Source organism: Thamnophis sirtalis, unplaced genomic scaffold (assembly GCF_051295495.1).
Source record: "Thamnophis sirtalis isolate CommonGarterSnake01/CBP01778 unplaced genomic scaffold, rThaSir2_p1.2 scaffold_13, whole genome shotgun sequence".
NCBI lineage: Eukaryota > Metazoa > Chordata > Lepidosauria > Squamata > Natricidae > Thamnophis > Thamnophis sirtalis.
In genome coordinates, this window is record NW_028261393.1 from 50,614,403 (window position 1) to 50,636,986 (window position 22,584).

Consider the following 22,584-nt stretch of genomic DNA (forward strand, 5'->3'; position numbering starts at 1 on the left):
AAGAACAATGATTCCAGAGCAGCAAATTCTAATTAATTTCTCTGCTGTAAATCCATAAAGAGCTGTTTAAATATACTGCAGAAGGGAAGAGTTTTTGAACAAAGCTGTATGATCCTCCTTGATATGTCTACCTAAACAAGTTGATGAAAGCAAAAGAGAAATTGGTAGTAAGTAGATGTGGGGGGAAAAGTTATGTAGCTGGTGCTACCATTTTTTTTTTAAATCACTACAATCATATCATTAGTATTTGTATTTTTACTTTATCAGAAATTATTATTCCAAATCCTTTGGGAAATGTGATAAGGGGAAAAATGGCAGATTATGTGTTGATTGAAACAGAGATGAAGCAAAATACATCTCAAAGTCTCTGCACAAGGGAGTATGGTGGCTTGTTTGAGTAGGATGCTGGGATGGAAGTTAGCAAGCCCATGTTGGAGACCTGAATGCAGCCATGGGGTGGGGTTGAGCTCTCATCCTTCACTCCAGCTCCTGCCAGGGACATGAAAGTCACCCCCAATGGCAACAGTGATGTCCCTGGCTAATCATACCAGCCCAGAAGTGCCTCAGTACCTCTGACAGAAGTGCAAATCTTTGCATAGCCTTAATAGTGAACCCTCAAATACTTAAACGGCCACCTAATGAGAAGGAAGGACTCCCTGGAGAAGAGCTCAATGCTGGGAACGATGGAGGGCAAAAGGAGAAGGGGACAACAGAGAATGAGGGGGTTGGATGGAGTCACCGAAGCAGTCGGTGTGAGATTAAATGGGCTCCAGAGGATGGTAGAGGACAGCACGGCTTAGAGGAACATTGTCCATGGGGTCCGATGGATTGGACATGACTTCACAACTAACAACAACAAATAATGGACACACCACTGAGGTAAATGCATTTTTTAAAAAATATATGTCTGTCGTATAAAATGTTAAACTGATTACAACCAAGGTTCCTAAAGTTAGACCCTTGACCAACAATTTTGCAAAATCTCTCTTGCTAAATGTTTTCTCCTGCCTCTTATTACTTGGCCAATCAATCACTTAAGTAAGGGCAACGGGTAATAATAATAAAACCAGTGTTCTGAATTTAGCATTCGAATCTAATCTATAAAACTTTCAGGGATGTATACCAGCTGGGAACCATCACAAATGAAAGTTTAATCAGAGTACATTGGGGGGGGGGGGGGGAATACTAAGAAAGGTTTTCTTGAAAATATATTTATGAATGAGTGTTTTGACCTTCAGTGTCACCTGTAAATTGGCTTTAGCTCAAAGGGATGATAGGTGGATATGCAGTGGCTGACAGGAGTGCTCATATATTATTGCATCTATTAAACCCGGTTTCCAAATGGAGCCACCAATTCTGTTTGAAGTATATTTACTCCTAGGCTCTGTCTACCAGCATATACTCAGCTAGCTGGAAAGGAAAGGATGACGGCACCATAAATTAGCATCCTGGATCCAATGTTCTCTACTTTGGTCTATGCACTTTTGGCATACGTTAAATTTTCTTGGAAATGAAACTAAGCCCTGTTCATAGAAATATATCAAAAAGGTATTGCAAATGTTGAGGACAACAGATTTTTCTGCAAGCAATGACTTGAAATTCTGTCTCTGGTAACCACAGTGGAAATTTTGGCAGATGGCATCTGGGGCAAATCCAACATGACTATCACCATTACCAGCCATTCCACTCAATTAGTTCTGCCATAATGTAGTAAAATTAAGCTCCACATTTGTGTGCCTGGGCCAAATCCGATCTTAGCAATGAGCCAAGCGATGCCCTGCCTCATATTACTAAAGTGGTTCTTTCTTTGCCTTTCACATTTTTTTCCTTTATCAGCATCTGGCCGTGAAGCTATTTGTCATATCTTCAGCTGTATTGTGAGGGCCATTCAGATCAGCTAGCGATTATCTGACAACTTCACTTGCCTTGATTGGAAACTGGCAAAGTGGCTGTGAAATTAATTAAAATATGAATTTTGAGGCTCGTGCCAATATTTAAAATACATACAATGGAGAAAGAAATCAAATCCTGCAGGATCCAATCTGGATTGGTCTCTGGGACCAGAGATTTAGTCTTCAGAGTTTTCGGACTGTGTTGGATCCCATTCTTAGGGAACTTCTCTCTCACTGGAATGTTAGTAAGTTAGGATGGGTCATATCTATATCTATCTATGTCTGTCTGTCTATCATCTATCTATCTATCTATCTATCTATCTATCTATCTATCTATCTATCTATCCATCCATCCATCCATCCATCTATCATCTATCATCTATCATCTATCATCTATCATCTATCATCTATCATCTATCATCTATCATCTATCATCTATCATCTATCATCTATCATCTATCATCTATCATCTATCATCTATCATCTATCATCTATCATCTATCATCTATCATCTATCATCTATCATCTATCATCTATCATCTATCATCTATCATCTATCATCTATCATCTATCATCTATCATCTATCATCTATCATCTATCATCTATCATCTATCATCTATCATCTATCTATCTATAGTTGTTTGTGTGTATGTGTGTGTGTTCCAGCATAACTCTGGAAGGCCTTGAACAATTTCAACCAAACTTGGTACACAGATGACTTACTCTCTAGAAACAAATACTGTGGGGGTAAGACTCCTCTTACACCCTTTGGGATGTGTGTTCTGTTAAGATACAGCCTGTTGTGCCTTAAAATAGCTTCTACCATATTGCTGTAAAATGGCTTCTACTGTACAGTGCAGTGGAGTTGCCATGATAATGGCTTCACAGTACTCCACAAGGGGGCTCCCTCTGTTAAGAGGGAAAATCCAACATTAGAAATTATATTTGGTCTGGAAATTTTCAACAACATCAGAGCTTTTCCTGTCTATTACAGGATAAGGATGAATAAATACCCAGGCAACACAGGGTTATCAGCTAGTTATTTATATATAATAAATAGATTGTATTTATTTCAATACAAGAGAGGATTGTAGAACATATTTTGGTGAGAATAAAATTGGGACTGCACCAAAGGCACCTATTACTATTGTTATTAGTACTATTATTACTACAAATTATCCAGTAGCCATGTATGGTGGCCGGAGGAATGGTAAGAAGATTTGGCTGGGTTTCCGATTCAAAACAAAACAAAAATCAAAGCCCAAGTTTCCTTCACAGACATTATTCATCAATTTATTATAGTCTTTCATTATGACCACTATTTTAGACTTCAAAGAATGTCCTGCCAGTGGGACCATTTATGGAACGTCGTGTCCAGTGCTAAAATTGGTGTGTTCTGTCTCTGAATGGGCATTTGTTGATCTCGGCATCTAGGACACAATTGCAGAAAATTGAATTTAAAAGAGATTGCTCCCTAAGCTGATATAACTATAGAGAAACTCGGGAGATGTCGTGCTAACTGACCTCTGTAAAAGAGAAATGGTTTATCGGTCTCCTTTAACAGGAAAGCACAAACATCTTTGCCAAGAGCTGACTAGCCAGCTACATATTTAATAGTGGATGTGGGAAACGTATGTGAAATAATGCCATATTGTTTAAAGGTTTTTATATGCCATGCCCACGGGGATGAAAATGCAAAAGTTCCAGATTTTGTTGGTCATTGACAGTATGCATCCATTGAAGGATGGAGAGATGAACTGAATGATGGGAAGGAAAGGGAATATCAGGGTTACAAGTAATACCCCCAATGAAAGAAAACTCAGATACTTGAGTTTTCTCAAAGTTCCACTTTATTAGAGATGTCATGTTGGCACATCTGGGAAAACCTGAATCTGAAAGCTTCCTGGTTTTCCCACCCAGTTGAAAGTTCAAGACCCTGCCCCAACGCCCACAAGTCCATCACATGGTCCAATCAGTCATTTCCCCAAAGGAAGATTCCTCCCATCCACATCCATCCAGGTGCAGGAACATTGTGACCTTGACTTTCTGAGAAAGAATGTTATTATGGCTACACATCACCCATACTCTGGATAATCCCCCCTCCCATTTTCCCACAGTAGAAAGTGTGGCAAGCCTGAAATCCAAAAATTAAAAGATGGCTTCTAGGTCTAACAGGGAAAAGATCTCGAAATGAGATCTTCCTTTTTATCATTATATAAATCCTTGTGGGAGTGAGTGGGTGCTCTGTCATGAATGAATGAATGAATGAATGAATGAATGAATGAATGAATGAATGAATGAATGAATGAATGAATGAATGAATGAATGAATATGGGAAATCTATACAGCTGCCCATCTTGTTTATGTAACTCTGAGTGGGGAACAAAGTTAAAAAGACAAAACAGTACAACAAAATAACCCAAAATGTAACAGAAATCAGATTTTTTTTAAAAAAATAATACAATTAAAAACCATAACAATAGCACTAGCACTTAGACTTATATACCGCTTTACAGTGCTTTACAGCCCTCTCTAAGCGGTTTACAGAGTCTGCCTCTTGCCCCCCCAAAATTTGGGTCCTTGTTTTACCCACCTCGGAAGGATGGAAGGCTGAGTCACCCTTGAGCCTGGTGAGATTCGAACTGCCAAATTGCATTCAGCCGGCAGTCAGCTGAAGTAGCCTGCAGTACTGCACTCTAACCACTGTGTCACTGAGGCTCTAATAATAATAATCTGCAGGAGAGCACACTCAATTTTACTCACAGTTCAGATGCTTTGCAGGCTCTATAACCATATATTTGTAGAAGATGACCAGGCTGAGCCCAAAGGAGGGGTAAAACATGTCATTAGTCTCAACTCTTTTCATGCCCACAAGAGATCTAAGTCCAGACCACCTTGGATTCAGTTGACTCTTATCTACCGCCAAGTTGCTTGGACTGTTAATAGTTCAGATTCTTGTAGAGAGCTTGAGCTTGAAATAACCCTATATATTCACTTGAATGGCTTGGACTCCTGATTTCCTGCACCTGACAATAATATGGGGATGGGATGATGAAAACTAGATAAATCCACTTTCCTAGAATCCTGCCCCCATGCACATCCTACTATAGTCCTCTCAAGATAAGAAGAATTTCACCAGTTTCTGGAATGGATTGCAGGGCGTGTTCGTTCTCCATAAGATTTCATTTATAACTCATTGGTTTTGACAAGGCACTTGAAATCTTCCCAGCCACAGTAGATTTTCATGCAAAATAATCCTCTGGCCACTGTAGCAATACGGCATCATTAGAGGAGGTAGAAAGCTACAGAGGGAACTAATAATAATAAAAGTGTAAACATGTTGTACTATAGCTTTTCTGAAAGGGGATTCAATTTCCAACTTACCGGCTCATTGGCCTCCTTATAACACCGACATTTATAAAAAAAACAGGAACCAGGGGAAAAACACAAATTATGACTGAGACAGAAAAAGCTAAAATGACCGAAGGGAGCAATCATTCTTGGTAAAACTATACCTGATGCTCCAGGTTGCCAGTAAGTGTCTCTATTTTCTCGAACATTCAATACAACACTTACATTTCCCCACATATAAGCATGGATAACACGCCAGATTTCGTGACTCATTTTAAGTAGTCCAAAAATGCCCAGACAGGGTAATTAACTTGACCCATTCTACTGTCTATGCTTATTCAATATAGCCTGATCCACTAAAAAGTCTATTTATTTGGTTGTAGTCCAGGGCGGTGGTGGGTTGCTCTTACCGTCGCTATCGGTACGCTGATCGCGGTCTGTTCGTGCATAAGCCTGACATGCACAGTGTGGGCAGGTGCAATCCACCACCCCTGCATCACCCAGCTGCTTGTTGGGGCATACACATGCACTGCACGCTGTGCATGCATGCATAGTGTGCCTTTTGGCATTAATACAGTGGGCCAAACGAGCCACCGTAACGGTAAGTTCTCATCTGCTCCAAGCCACTACCAGTCAGGACTGGCAGCAACAGACCACTGGTCCAGGGGTGTCTTGTTATTTGGCGCAAAAGAAAATTGCACCTAAAAAGGTCTGTGTCAGGCCTGTAGCGGTTCCTTTAAGAATCCTTGGCCTGCCACACCCTCATTAAGGGGGCGGGGGAATTAGCAAGGAGTAGAATGTGTTGTTTTCAAAATAAAAACATTCCTTTCTCGAAGCTGAAGGTCATCTTTTGTCTCCCAAACCTTTGCACCTGATCTGAAGCAGTTGGGTGTAGATACTAGCGTGGAAGAAGAAGATTGGACCATATGATGGGCTGTGGGTGTGGGGACAAGATCATGAACTTTTAACTGGGTGGGATTCTGATGTAACTTCCAGAATTGGGATTCCATAGCACGATGCCAACATGCCTGTCTTATTAAATTGGAACTTTAAGCATAAGTTTGCCTTTGACTCTGATTTAATTCTGCATGATATTTCAAACGCTGACAATCTGGACATGCGCACAATGTTAGAAAAGGAAATATATATTTTTTCCAATGAAGATTGTTTGGTGCATGTTCAGGACCGAAAATCAAGATGGTGCTGCCGCCGATAGAACTGGTTCAGGGGTGTGGCAGGCCGAGTTACTACCTACTTGGCCGAACCGGTCCGAACCAATAGGAACCCACCTCTGTTGTAGTCCCCAGCATTTTCTGAAAACTCAGCAATGGTGTGGCGACAATCACAGAGATAGAGACTTAACTGTTTGACACAATCAATTCAATGTACCCACAGTCATTCACAAAAATCGATTACAGTTAATTTCAACAGGGCTGTCAATGTTGATTCCTAACAACTGGCACTCAATCAGACAACTTCTAATCACTTAAAGAATGCAAGTGTAATAATACAGGTAACCCTGGACGTACAACAGTTCATTTAATGTCCATTCAAAGGCACTGAAAAAAGTTACTTATGACCATTTTTCACATACGACCATTGCAGCATCCTTGGGGTCCCATGATCAAAATTCAAACACTTGACAAATGACTCATATTTATGATGGTTGCAGTGTCCCAGGGCCACATGGTCCTTTTTTGTGACCTTCTGATGTCAATGGGGAAGCCAGATTCATTTAATAAACCCTGTTACTAATTTAACAACTGCAGTGATTCATTGTGGCAAGAAAATGGGTCAAAATTCACTTAACAAATTTTGAGCTCAATTATGGTCCATAATTTGAGGACTACCAGTATTTAAGCCATACCCATTAACAAAAGATGGAGAAGGCTGACCTTCTCCAAATACAAATACAACTTCTGGTTGGCCCCAGAGTGTGGTGGTTAATCTGGCCAGCATCACTAAATGCCCAAGGCTCACGGAACACTGTTTACCTTCCCACCAAAGGTGGCTCCTATTTTTCTACTTGCATTTTTACACGCTTCCGAACTAGGTTGGAAGAAGCTGGGACGAGTAACGGGAGCTCACTTCATTACACAGAGCTAGGGATTCGAACCACTGAACTGCCAACCTTTCTGATCAACCAGCTCAGCCTCTTAGTCACTGAGCCACCACATCCCGAAGATATATAATGTCTAAATAAAGTTGAATTTCCAATCATGAGGCTTAGCTATGGTGATGCTGGCAGTGTTCAATATCACCAGAGCTGTACCACCACTTTTTAAGGTAATCTTAACATTATCTTAGAAAGTTGGGGTACAGTCAAAAATGACACATATACAACTTGTGGAATGACATATGATCAGTTGGAGAATATCCTGACAAGAAAGCTAATTGATATGAGTAACCAGGAAGAGCCAAAGTCTTCAGGTTTGGTAGTTGTTTCATACACAACTCATACTGTAAATGGTCAACACAAATAACACTCCCCCACCCCACGCAAAAATATCATGGTGTTCTTACTCTTATCTTATAAACAGGAAAATTCTTTGTAACACTATGCCAGACAGAGCAATCCATTAACAAGTATCAGATTTAGTTAGATAAATAAGCTAAAAAAAATTTGCAGGTTTAAATTCCTGAACTCATGGAAGTCAATTAGTGGCACTGACTTGAAATCTTAATAAATATTTCAATAAAGTGCCTGGATAGTCAATCAGTTTTCACCTTAAATATTTTACTATATCAAATTTTAAAATTTTAGTAGGGTATTAAAATAATGGCATATTAAAACAGTATTTCAGTTCTTAACTATTGTATTATTTAAGGTATTTTATAGGTGCTATACTTTTGGGAGATCTTAATGCCACTTATTTTATTTTTTAAGAAAGGAAGGAAGGAAGGAACAAAAGACTGTTTGCATTTATTTGAGGATTTTTCTATATATCCTCATATATTGTCCATATATCCTTATACATTCTATCTTAGCAGAAATTTTAATTATTTACAAAGAAATATTATGGAAATAAACTTGAAATCAGGGTTCCTTGATGCTCTCTGAGCTTGTTTGTTTTCTTGCTAGTCACTAGCACTGATGATGTTACCTAGTTAGGTTAATGAAATGTCTGCAAGAAAATAAGCATGCTCAGAGAACATCAAGGAACCCTCATTTCAGCCCTGAGCTACAAATATCCCCCTTTATTAAATTTAAAATATAGATTCGTAAAATTGATTGTTTGGAACAGGGGTGTCAAACTCGATTTTATCTAGGGCCGCATCCGGGTTGTGTTTGACTTTGGGGGGCTGGGTGAGTGTGGCCAGGTGAGCATGGCCAGCTCAACATCACTCGTGTCTGGGGTGCCTGTGGACTCGCAAGCGCTCTGCCAGTGAAAACGGACTCCTGTGCTCAATTTTCGGCTGTTACAGCCTCTTGCCTGCAACCCTCTGCCAGTGGAAATGGAGATCCGTTTTGATTGGCAGAGGCACCGTGGGCCAATCTTTCACTGTTTCCAGGATGGTCCCCGGCCCTTGAGTTTGACACCCCTGGTTTGGAACAATTGGCTATGGGTTGAATAGATTAATTGGGTCTATCTTGGCTTGTTTCTACATTTTCAATGAGTGCAAGAGATGTGGATTTGGCCATCTGTACACGGAACTCATTCATTTTGTAAAATTTGTCTAAATGTGATCACCAAGAGAAAGCTAAGACATGCTTTCTCAAAAGATAGCATAAACGCAGCCAACGGTGATATGGAAGAGAGAGAGGCTGGTTGATCTTCTTGAAACAAAGGAAAAGCTTCCCTTTGTGAATACTTTGTAATTTTGATGGGTCATAAAAATAAGAAAAGAAAAGGAAGATCATCACGCAGCCCTTTTTTTCTTCCTCGGTTTCAAACAACACCGCCTTTGTGAATTATACTAAAATTCCTTTACAACTAACCTGAAATGCACATCAAAGGCAGCAAACGTTTAAAGTGCCATTTCATCTGATTACAGCAGAGAGAATGGAGAAATTTGACTGGCATTAAAGAATCTCCTCTATTTTAACTATACATCTTAATTTCAATCCCACTTGTTCTGAATTACATTCTTTTAAGGAAAAAAAGAAAAACTTTAAAAAACACTGTTTTAAATGATCTTGAATCATTTTATCCTTATCTTTGGAACTACATACCAGCCTAATTCATTTTAGCCATGGTTTCTTGTACAAGCTATCATGACTCATTTTGCACATAAGAGTTATAAGTCACGATTCATGAACAACATGGTTACCAACAAGCAATCAATACATGGTGGCTTAGTATGATATGTGCACCCAGCACATTGGTCTACTGCAATTATCCAGTGCCATTTGTATTTAAAGGCAAAGGTTCCCCTTGCACATATGTGCTAGGCATTCTGAACTCTAGGGGGCAGTGCTCATCTCCGTTTTAAAGCCGAAGAGCTAGCGCTGTCTGAAGACATCTCCGTGGTCACGTGGCCGGTATGACTCAACGCCAAAGGTGCACGCAACACTGTTACCTTCCCACCAAAGGTAGTCCCTATTTTTCTACTTGCATTTTTATGTGCTTTCTATGTACTAGGTTGGCAGAAGCTGGGACAAGTGATGGGAGCTCACTCTGTTACGTGGCGCTAGGAATTTGAACCGCCGAACTGATGACCTTTCTGATCAACAAGCTCAGCATCTTAGCTGAAGATGCTTAGCCGCTGTGTCTATTTTTATCTATTTTATCTAGGAACCGGCTATATGAATAAATGAAATCTGTCCGTTGAAGAGCAAACTTCATGCAAGTATTAAGTTACTTACAAAATTTAACCAAATATAATTCCAAATGACGTGGGGAAAAAGGCAAGGCAAAAACCAGCAAAGAAAATTATCCAGGATCAGTGTAGGTCCACCTTTTCCAAGGTGGCCCTTCAGATATGTTGACAGAGTTCAATATCGCCAGAAGGGGAAGAAGAAAAACAACAACAACCTACAAAGCCCACACAAATAAAGGCGGTATTATAAGTAAACCCAACCCTTGTTTCATTTTTCCACCTCTTTGGGTAAGATCATCTATGAAACAATGACTTTAAAAAATGGAGCAGTTTTTTACAAGGCAAAGAACAATTTTAAGCCCCATAGCCAATCCCGAAATATCCACTTATAATACATTATACAATTTTCAAGTTAAATGTTGTGCATCAAATGTTGTCATTCATCAGTTTCCTCGCCCCTCAAAGTGAACAGCTGTAATTTCTTTCCTGGCGAGTCAAAACTGATGGACCAATACTCCTCTGAAAAGCTTTCACCTTTAACTGTCATTGGGTAGACTTAAATAGAATTCCATCCTCAGAGTTAATGAACTGCTCATAACTGTCTGCAGACATTAACTTAATTTGTACATTTCTGTTTCTCACACGGTAGCTGGTGCCCTACACTAGTGCAATTTGTATATCATTGTACCCATGGTGGACCGCTGCCATACCTCCATCCTAGTGTGGTTTGACTGTGGCCCCATGCCCCAAATATATCTTGATGATATCATGAAAATACACCCTTGGCAAAAAAAATATATTGGAGAACTGATCCCACCAATTGTCAGCTTTGTAATTTATTCCTATTGAGGGCAACAAACTCTTCGTGGCTACAAGTAAAGTTGACATCTGAAATGAGCTGGAGAAATGAAAAGCTCAGTTCTAATAGTCATTTTGGATGCTGTACAGCCATGTAAAATAAAGTTTCATTAACATGACCACGGGGTGAAGTGAAATAGATGGAACTGAAGATTTGCTATGAATCATCATTACAGCCGCAAAGCTACCATTGGATATTCTGGAAAGATTTTAACAGTTCTTATCAAAAATTGCTGCCCTTCTGGAATCATGCCCTGCTTTACTCCTCCATCCCATTATTTCCTTTCTCCTTCTAAGAAAACCTTAGGTCTGCCTCCTTAGTAAGACATCCCAGTCCATCTACTCAACTTACTTTGACATTTTTCTAACTTCAGCATGTTGCATCAAACATGTAGCATTTATAGTTTTCATTAGGAAAAAAATCTAATTAAGATGATCCTTTAAGAAAGCCATAGAAATATGATCTCAAATTTAACTTCAAGGAAATCTGTTTACTAATTTCTTTCTTTCTTTCCATCTATCTGTCTGTCTGTCTGTCTGTCTGTCTGTCTGTCTGTCTGTCTGTCTATCTATCTATCTATCTATCTATCTATCTATCTATCTATCTATCTATCTATCATCTATCTGTCCGTCCGTTCGTCTGTCTGTCTATCAATCTACTGTATCTATCTATCTATCTATCTATCTATCTATCTATCTATCTATCTATCTATCTATCTATCTATCTATCTATCAATCTACTGTATCTATCTATCTATCTATCTATCTATCTATCTATCTATCTATCTATCTATCTATCTATCTATCATCTATTTGTCCGTCTGTCCGTCCATCTGTCTGTCTATCAATCTACTGTATCTATCTGTCTGTCTGTCTGTCTGTCTGCCTGCCTGCCTGCCTGCCTGCCTACCTCTATCTACCTACCTACCTACCTACCTACCCACCCACCCACCCACCCACCCACCCACCCACCCATCCATCCATCCATCCATCCATCTATCTATCTATCTATCTATCTATCTATCTATCTATCTATCTATCATCTTCATCTATTTGTCATCTACTTGTCATCTATCTATCATATATCTGTATGTCTATCTAGCATCATCTATTGGCACCAATTGCACAGTGGCAGATAGGAGAGCACTCCACAGAGTTAACCTCATTGTCCAGAAGATCATAGGTTGCCTGCCTGCCTGCCTGCCTGCCTGCCTGCCTGCCTGCCTGCCTGCCTACCTACCTACCTACCTACCTACCTACCTACCTACCTACCTACCTACCGACTTCAACATCATCATTCATCATCAATCTCTATTTAAAGGGAAGGTATTATTGCTGCTTGTCCAGAGCTGAAATAGTTATGGAAGAAATTAAGCATTTGATTCCTTTCCCCATCTCTGTCATGAAGCATTACTTAGTAATACCTTCCTTTACCCTCCCTGTCATACCAGATGGATGGATAGAAGTGTTTTATAACTCTCCCCAAAACGTCTCTCTCCTGGCCATAGTGGGCGAGGTGAAGAAGACAACTTTGTAATGAATTCAGGCTCCTCTGAAGAAACCTTCATCAATAAGATTTTCTATGATCCTCATAACTGTGGAATAATCTTTGATGGTGTTAGCTCCTGCTGACATATAGTAGGTGAAATATAACCCAAATAACAGAATACTCAACTCTCAGTCCCTGTGAGAATATTCAGTGAGCGGGAATGCTGTAACCCAAAGCAACTGAAAAGAACTGGTGAGCTTCTACCGCTGCACTATAGAGAGTATTTTAACGTATTGCGCCTGTGTATGGTTTGCCAATTGCACAGTGTCAGATAGGATAGTGCTCCAGAGGGTCAATGTCATTGTCCAGAGGATCATAGGTTGCCCTCTCCCCTCCTTGGAAGAGCTTTATAGCTCCTGCTATCTTAAGAAAGTTCAAAACATCCTTAAAGATCCATCTCATCCTGGGCACCCTTTTTTTTTTAACTATTACCATCTGGCAAACGGTACAGGATAACAAAAACAAGGAAAAATATAGGCTGAAAAACAGCTTCTATCCCACAGCAGTAACTATATTGAATACTACTGTACAGTGCAATATTAGTGCAGTATCAGGTTTTCAATTTCAACTATATAGTATGTGAAGGATGTGTCTTTGTGTTTTTATTTTTATAGTTATAATGTACACTGAGGATGGCATTTAATTTTGTTGTGTGATGTGCAGTGACAATAAACTAAACTAAACTAAAAAAATGCTACGGAAGACAGTTTGCTTAATGCTTTCTCAAAGAAATATGAAAAAAAGACCCATTAAAATAAATAGATTTCTTAATTCTTTCTTTTGGGAATGAGTAGAAATGTCCTCAATCAAGTGTTCAAGTGTGCACAACATTCAGGAGATATTTTTTTAAATCACATACTGTATCATGTCATTTTCTAAGGCTCAAAGAATAAAGCTTGGCATTATTCAAATATTTCAAAAACACGATTTCCATGAACTTTTGCTGTTGACTTATTCCATTAAAACATTTTTCAAATGGAACCATCTGAATTCCCTCTCCTTTTTTTCAGGAGAACATAACCAACATAAATTAAATGTTTTTGCTTACCGGTGGTTGAGTCCATGACTCTAGACTTGTCTCTTTTAATGGGGTCTGAGGTCTTCCCACATCTTTTGAATGCTTTGAGGACAAAAGAGAGAAACAGGGGGGAAAAAATCCACTGTTAGTTGCTTGAGAGACTAACACACCCAGATTTGATTTACAATTGTGGGGGGAAAACAGAGTTAATTTGTGCAGTCCTAAGCATTATAGGGCTGTGAGCCTCAGAGAAAAGTAAGATTATTTTAATGACTGCAGTAGAAAAATTCAGGAAAGAGTTTCTTTAGTGCTTGCCCATGCCCTATTTTTTTTCTTGTTCAACAGAAAATGCTCCAACTGCAAGATAGGAAACCTTTTTGGCCTTCCTTAAAATCTAATTAAGGACCTGCTCATTCTGGATATCTGGATTTGGCTCTGGATTTTTTCTAAACGCAAGGACATTGCTTCCAAGGACGTAAGCCAAGGCATCAAATTATTTTGTTTAAAATGGGGGGAAAAAGAAGTGATTGCTTCAGGGACTCCCATAAACAGTAGAATCAACACAAAATATGTCATGAAATGCTTTGAGGCATAATGTCTGGATACAGTATATGTTGATATACACACAGATGGATAGATACATGTAGCTGCAAAACACACTGGAGCTGACTGCAGAACAAGAGAGAAAGTTAATTTCAGTGGTGGGATTCAAATAATTTAACAACCAGTTCTCCATCCTAATGACCAGCTGGGTAGTTGGGACTCAATGGTGATGTGACCATGTGGGCGTGGCCAACTCAACATCACTCAGGTTGATGGGTGCTTCACCTTAGCTGTTACAATGTATTAAGGGTTAACCAAAGAGGCAGTTTCTATAAGCAGGGCAATAAAGATCAGGCTAGAAACAACACCAGAATGTTTCCTTCCTTCCTGCCTTCCTTACAGGATTAGCCATGTAGAGTGGAAAAAACAACAAAAGGAGATTTCTTTCAACAACCGGTTCTCCCAACTGTTTAGAAAGTTAACAACCAGTTCTCCCGAATAGGTGCGAACCGGCTGAATCCCACCATTGGTTAATTCCCATTTACTTTGTGGACTGTCTCCGGATTGATCAGTCATCAATAAAAAACCAAAAATACTTGGGTGATGAAGATACGGTAATGGTTCCCGCAGGCATCTTTATATACAGAATCACAGTGATTGTGGTGGAGGCTGTTTTATGACGTGCCCTGGTGGGGGTGAAAAAGAAAAGAAGAGAAAGTGCCCTTAATAAAGAGCAACAGTGTTTGGGAAATGAAGTGGAACTTAATAGCTGATTGACCTTCCACCTTACAGAATCCCAAATCCATTGCTGCTCCCTGTTTAGAAATAAATACATGAATGAGAAGGGAAGAATATGAAAACACGCCACCACACCAACATGAATTGATGTGTGGAAACCATTTCTCTTGCTGAGCCAGGCTGTTCCTCTCCCCAGTGAAATTAGATCTAATTTTCCAGCCACCTTGCAAAAATAAAAAAAAACCTGCTAATGTACATAATGATTGTTCAATTCCACCTATAAATGTCCTGGATTTGATGAGCCCGGGGACCAAGGTGCCACCGAAGCCTCCAGAGTGCCTTCACTAAAGTCTCGTGTCAGAATATTGCTGGTCCTCACCCAGACACAGTGCATTTAATGAATGGCAAAGACTATACTGTTCCCTCTCCTTTCCCACACCAGAATGTTACTGTAGCTTCCCAGCTCTTTTTAAAGAGCTTTAGACGGTAGAATCATAGATTTGGAAAATGGCAAATGTTTCCTTGACTTTCTGAAGGACGATTCTCCTTTGGAGAACAAAACTTCAATTCTCTTCTAAAGGTACATAGAGGTACTACTTACACTGCAAAGATTTGAACAAAATCTACTGGAAAATCAATGAAACCAAAGGAACGATGTGTCTTTTCTGTGTTATTATTACTCTTTCACACACCTGCAGATTCTCCACCACGAAGAACTGTTGGCTTCTGATCTCCCCAAAACTGGGGACCCACTGTTCCATTGTTTATGTTCCCAGCCATCTGACATTTAAGCTTAACACACAGAAGAAAATTAAATCCATAATGAGATGAAGATGCTATGATTGATTTTGATCTGAATGGTACATTATCGCTCCAACAGCATGCTTACAGCTCCCAATGCTCCAATCCTGGGACCAATAAAATTTTTCGCTGGCAGTGAAGCATAGATGTTAGCAGGAATCAAGCTCTCATAATAGCATGCTTAACTAAATCTCAAGTAACTTTTTAAAACTATAGCACTTTGAAATAACCTACAAGGGTAACCAGTAGACAGATTGAGCGTGAATGCTTGGAGAGCACAGTAGGAATGAGGTTCCATAAGAGCATTCCCAGAAATGGTTTCCTTCGACATTCACACAGCAAAAGGGTCATTATATTCATAATGAAAGATAATGGCATTCCATCTCCTTTTAAGTGCTAATTTGACCAATTGGGGCAAGGGAAGACTAGGTTGAATTTCACTCACCACATTTAATAGACAAGTTTGAGTCTGATCTAAAATGTGGTGAAAAGTAAGAGACCTTTTTTTTCCACAAAAAGCAGAGGATGTGGTAACAGGATTCACTGAATCACAATTTAGCTAACCGCATTTTTAGCCTACATGTTACAACAAACCAGATCATGTTGATCGTTTATGCTTCTATATAGCAATAGCACTTAGACTTATATACCGCTTCACAGTGCTTTACAGCCCTCTCTAAGCGGTTTTACAAAGTCATCCTTTGCCCCCCAACAATCTGGCTCCTCATTTTATAGACTTTGGAAGGATGGAAGGCTGAGTAAATCTTGAGCCGGTCAGACTTGAACTCCTGGCAGTCAGCAGAATTAGCCTACATTCTAACCATTGCACAACCAGGGCTCTTATATAGCAATAGCACTTAGACTTATATACCACTTCACAGTGTTTTACAGCCCTCTTTAAGCAGTTTACAGAGTCAGCCTCTTGCCCCCAACAATCTGGGTCCTCATTTTACCATCCTTGAAAGGTTGGAAGGCTGAGTTAACCTTGAGCCTGGTGAGATTCGAACTGCCAAACTTATGGCAGCTGGCAGTCAGCAGAAGTAACCCGCAGTACTGCATTTTAACCATTGCACCACCATATGTCATGCAAATAAATGAATAACTATCAGGTGGCTGCGCAGCAGTGCTGGAGATTCATTGGAACCTGCTGATTAGTCCATTATAGCAATTTCACACGATTAACGCAGCAAATCTTTTAGCATTACCACTTTGCTGCATTTTAGTATCTCATGACCGTAGGCCTTCACAGTTTAAGGATTGGTGTTATATTATAGTTTTAGGCCATGTTGTGTTTTGGTTTATGTGAAACTGAGATTGGACTGACAGATTATGATTTTAACATTAGATTTCATTTGTTATTTATTACTTTATTCTAGAATCTTTAACTCGATAACCCTTCAGTGTTTTTAACTTGTTCGGGTTTTGGACTGTAATAAATATTGACTTGATCTGACTATGGTTTAGCTACGGGGGGTCAGTAAGTGGATTCCACACAGTTATTTTATGTAGAAGTGAAGATATAATAGAAACTAAACAAGGCAAGAAAAGGAAAATTTAGATTTAAAACATGGTCTCCTTCATACTTCAGGAACCCGGAAATGAACAAGTTGTGTTGTGGGTCTATAAGATTTGTTACAGAGTGAAAAGATAAACAAATAAAGAATATAGAGGAAAGGAAAGGAAAGGAAGGAGGGAGGGAAGGGAAGGGAAAGAAGGAGGGAGGGAGGGAGGGAGGGAGGGAGGGAGGGAGGGAGGAAGGAAGGAAGGAAGGAAGGAAGGAAGGAAGGAAGGAAGGAAGGAAGGAAGGAAGATGTTTTGAAAACAGTAGAAAATGAAGGGGAAAAAATATTTGAAATCTTGTAAGCATATTTGGTGCTTGGTAGTACAAAATGAACTACTGTAGTCCCTTCACTGTCTTTTTTAATTGGTAAATTCAGAAATCACTAGTTTTTTTTTAAAAAAAATCTGTTTTCAGTGGAAACTGGGAAATGTCTTCTCTACTCAAAGATTGGAGAATATTCTGTAACATTACATTTTGTTCTCATTTTTGTTTACCAACTAAAAGGCAGCTCTAGAGAGTAATAGCTATATACTGAAACCAGTAGGTGAATAGATCCTTCTTTGTTTCTTGTTTTCAACCACAAATTTGAGCAGATGGATTCAATTTACATAAGACTCTTTGCCCTGTGACATCTGGGCTAATATTTGTGGTTCCTCTTGGAGAAACCGTGTTTTTACTTATATGTGTTTGGGTTACATCCATTTCACTAAATTGATTCTGTTTTACTGCATATCTTTGAAAATTGTTAATAATATTGGGGATTAGAAAAACTTGGTTCAGGCTTCATCCCTATAGATCACATTGGGGGGTTAAGGTTTTATATTATTGAAATCATACGACCTTTGCGCCAATGCATTTCTTGGCCCAATATGAAACCATCCTAAATAATTCAAGTTTGGATTATTTGAAGGACGTCTGTACTTGTATAAAGCTGTCCCTATTTTATGGAGGTCTTTGAAGATATTACCTACTTAGGATCTTTTTAATGGTGGCCCTTCTCTCTCTTATAGGTTCCTCTTAAGAAAATCTGCTTGACCTTTGCTTGTTTTAAAATGAACTCTGTCTTTTAATGGCTTTTTAATGGCATTTGCTCCTGATGGATACTTTGAAACGGTACGCAATTGTCAGCGGGTTGCGTGCTTGTTTCTTTAAAGAGAATTCATGAGTGCACTTGATGTTGAACTGTATTATTTTTCTAAATCTATATCTATATCTATCTATTCCGTCCATGATTAGGATCTTGCTTTGAATCTGATTTGTAGAATTAATACTCAATTTCTATTGGACTTTTCATGTTACAATCAATGTATAGGGTTCTATGTCTCTCTGTGTGTGTTTCTATCTATCTATCTATCTATCTATCTATCTATCTATCTATCTATCTATCTATCTATCTATCCATCCATCCATCCATCCATCCATCCATCCATCCATCCATCCATCCATCCATCCATCCATCCATCCATCCATCCATCCATCCATCCATCTATCTATCTATCTATCTATCTATCTATCTCTATATCTACCTATGATATCTCTCTCTCTCTCCACCTCTCTTTCTCTGTCATTCTCTCTCTCCCATTCTCTCACTCTCTTTGTCTTTGTTTCTCTCTTTCTGTTTCTCTTTCTGTTTCTCTTTCTGTTTCTCTCTTTCTGTTTCTCTCTCTCTCACTCACTCGCTCTCCACCTCTCTATCTCTGTCATTCTCTCTCTCCCATTCTCTCACTCTTTGTTTCTCTTTCTGTTTCTCTCTCTTTCACTCACTCTCTCTCCACCTCTCTTTCTCTGTCATTCTCTCTCTCCCATTCTCTCACTCTTTGTTTCTCTTTCTGTTTCTCTCTCTCTCTCTCATTCTCTCTCTCTCTCTCAATATCTATCTATCTATCTATCTATCTATCTATCTATCTATCTATCTATCTATCTATCTATCTATCTACCTACCTACCTACCTACCTACCTACCTACCTACCTACCTACCTACCTACCTACCTACCAGTGGTGTTGCAGGTGGTACGCCCCGTTAAATTAAAAAAGTAAAGTTTTCCCTGTCAGTTGGGTCTGACTCTAGGGAATTGTATTTTTCTGTTTCTTGGCCAAGGGAACCAGCATTGTCCAAAGACAATTTCTATGGTTATCTGGCCAGCATGGCTATATGCCGGAGGCACAAGGAGCCCTGTTACCTTCCCACCAAAACGCTACTTATTAATCTACTTAAATTTGCATGCTTTCAAACTGTTAGGTGTGCAGGAGCTAAAGCAAAGAATGAGAGCTCGCACTGTAGTGCAGAGCTAGGTTCCCGAACCCGGGCTGTCAGCTCTTCAGAGGTTACAGGTTAAAGACAAGTCTTTAACCATTGAGCCATCGTGCCCCCCCCCCCCCACACATAAGTAAGTAAAGCAACATAATTGAAGAATCAATATAGCTCTTAGACAACTTGAAGGGTATCATTGTTTTAATCATTTGGTTAGAGAAGCTTTCCTGAAAAGATGACTAACATGAAATTATCATTCTACCAGTCCAAAAAAATAATAATAATAGATCAGCAAGACTTTTCATGTTTTTTTTTAAACAGAATGTAAATAAAGAAGCTTTAAAAGAGGGTGGGAATATCATAGCTGCCATATCCAAGAAGATCCTTTCCTACTTGTAATTCTGCAAAAATCATTATTCTCTAAATGTTTTGGTGGGCTTTGGTAGCTCTAATTAAAACACTGTTTCTTGCTCTTCATGGGAATAGAGGAAATAAATAGAATATCTTCCCCTTTCCTATATATATATTTTTCAAAGTGCTCTGGGTACATTTGGTCATTTTGCAAAGAAGACCTGAACGGTTGGCAAAAGAATGATTGAGATCTCATTCCCCTTACATACACATTCCTATTGAATGCTAAGATAGCGGCATACTTTTGTGATTCTGCAGATGGGTGGTCAGCCGTGGTATACAGTCTCTAAGCAAATTGCAGAATGGCGGTTTTGAGCTGCACTGCAGCTGATTCTGGAAATCTTGCCTCAGCTGTCCAGAGAGGACAACAGCTATATAATTGTAGAGTGGATGTTACCCCCCTATGTAGAAACTATATGTATATAAATGGCTCTGTGTGTGTGTGTGTGTGTCTGTCTGTCTCTGTGTGTGTGTGTGTGTGTGTGTGTCTGTGTCAGTGTGTGTGTGTGTGTGTTTTAGCATAACTCTGGAACGCCTCAAACAATTTCAACCAAACTTGGTACACAGATGCCTTACTCTCGGAAAAGAAATACTGTGGGGATAAGACATCCCTAACACCTCTCGGGGTGTGTGTTCTGTTATGATACAGTCTGTTATGCTGTAAAATGGTTTCTACTGTACAGCACAGTGGAGTTGCCTTGGTAATGGCTTCACAATACACCACAAGGGGGCTCTCTCTGTTAAGGGGGAAAATCCAACATTAGAAATTATGTTTAGTTCAGGCATTTCCCCCCTTATAAATAAATACCGAGGCACTGCTGGGTTATCAGCTATGTTCTATATTTGCTCAAATTGATATACAACTCACTCACTGTCCTAAAGAAATCTGAGAACTGGGTGACTTCTGGAAGATGCATAACCTATTTTCCAAAGCAAAAGAAGGCAAGACAAGAAGCAATGGATGGAAACTAAACAAGGAGAGAAGCAACCTAGGACTAAGGAGAAATTTCCTACCAGTGAGGACAATGAGGAGGTGGAACGGCTTGCCTTCGGAAGTTGTGGATGCTCCATCACTGGAGACTTTTAAGAAGAAACTCAACAATCACTTGTCTGGAAATGGCATAGGGTCTCCTGCTTGGGTAGTGGTGGGGTTAGACTAGAAGACCTCCAACCAGTAATAGTTAGGCAACTCTTCCTTCATCCCAACTCCCCTTCACCATTGAAAATTTAACCACGGAATATATCCTCTGCTGTAGCCAATAGCAACCTTTTTATATTGAAATTATCTCTCTCCTAACATAAAAAAAACCCCATCACTTCTAGCAAGCAAGCTTATAACACTATCCTCAAGAGGTTCCGTGAACACAATATAATGAGATTTAATCCTTCGAGAGATCATCAAGTGGGGAAGGAAGGAGAAATCATATCTTTTTTTTGCTCTCCACTATATTCAGTTACCTCTAAATATAGTATGGATTTAGGTCTGGGGGAAAATAATAGTTAGCAGTAGAGTTAAGGTGGGAGGTAGAATGACTAACAAGATAAGGAGAGCTCAAAAGGAGGTTTAACAAAGCCTTCCATGAGATTTGGCAGATGCTTCTATGGTAGATTGTCAAACTTTACACTAATCTTTCTGTAAGAGTTTTAAGGGCTGCATGGATTCCTCCCTTTTGCTGGGTTGATGCTAGCAAATTATAGATCAGGCTTTCTGAAAATGAGCAGCGGCTTCTTAAATTACAGCTAAACCGTGGAAGAATATCATTACATGGTATTATGATGGAGCCCAGCAGGGCTCCCCTCTTCCTTCACTTTTCCGCAGAAAACACAACAATGTCAACGGGGATAAAGGGATTGTGCTCCTAAAGGGGTTATCTGCAAGGCAGTTCAAATCAGAGCTCCCCCCATTGGTGGATATTCATGCAGCAGGTTCTATGTTTTAATGTCACCATGAAATCCAAATTCTCATACACAAGAGAAACCCAATCAAAGATTTACAACAATATGGGGAGAAAGGAAAACACTGTGTGTGTGTGTGTGTGTGTGTTTGTGTGTGTGTGTGTGTGTGTGTGTGTGTACTTTATTATGTGATGAAATAAAATATTTCTGGTGTGTTTATTCTTATGTTTGACAACAGAATCAATCATTCAATCAATCAAATATATAACACTGCCAAAGGTGAAGGTAACAATAATGAGCCATTTATTTTTTTCTCTTACATTGTATGTAAAGGGGGGGGGAAAGTGTAATATAATCAAACAGAGATTCAAAGGGGGGGGGCTACCAAAAAATTCAATTCTCTAGGTACAACAAGAAGGAAGCAAGGGAGGAAGGGAAAGAGGGAGGGAAGAATCATATGCTAATCTCATTCTCCAGATTTGGAGAATTTGGACCAAGTTCTCCAAATCTTCAGCATCTTTGTGCAATTTGTCTGAACTCTGCAATTACTTTCTATTTAAGTCTGCAGATTTTTTAAAAAGGGTAAAAAAAAAATATCAAGCCTGTTTAAATAAGCGGGGAGCCCCAATTTATCATTTCTCTATCAGAAAATGAAATTAATAAATACTTTTCATTCCCCTTTACACTTTCCCCCGGTATCGATACAGAAATGCAGATCCTTCAACTACCAATACAAATGGTTTTTTTTTTAAAAGTCCAATCCCCCACAAGTAAATATTGAGTTTCACATTTACCTAGGTTGGTTTTCCTTTGAATGGCACCATCAGTGGTGGGATCCTGCCAATTCAACAACCGGTTCAGTTAGGGTTAGGGCTAGGGTTAGCGTGCACCGTTTTAACAAAATTTACCTTCCATGTTACTTCTGAGGAGTAACACAGCTGAGGCGCAACCTG

General features: G+C 39.4%; 1 protein-coding gene across 1 annotated transcript in view; it reads right to left on the reverse strand.

The window, feature by feature from the left end:
* The window catches only part of PCDH11X (protocadherin 11 X-linked), a 720,099-nt gene that overhangs the window by 303,554 nt on the left and 393,961 nt on the right, over positions 1-22,584 (reverse strand). Inside the window, exon 5 of the mRNA XM_087727565.1 lies at positions 13,461-13,532. Coding sequence (XP_087583691.1) covers positions 13,461-13,532 — 72 coding nt within the window. The remainder of the gene's footprint in view (positions 1-13,460; positions 13,533-22,584) is intronic.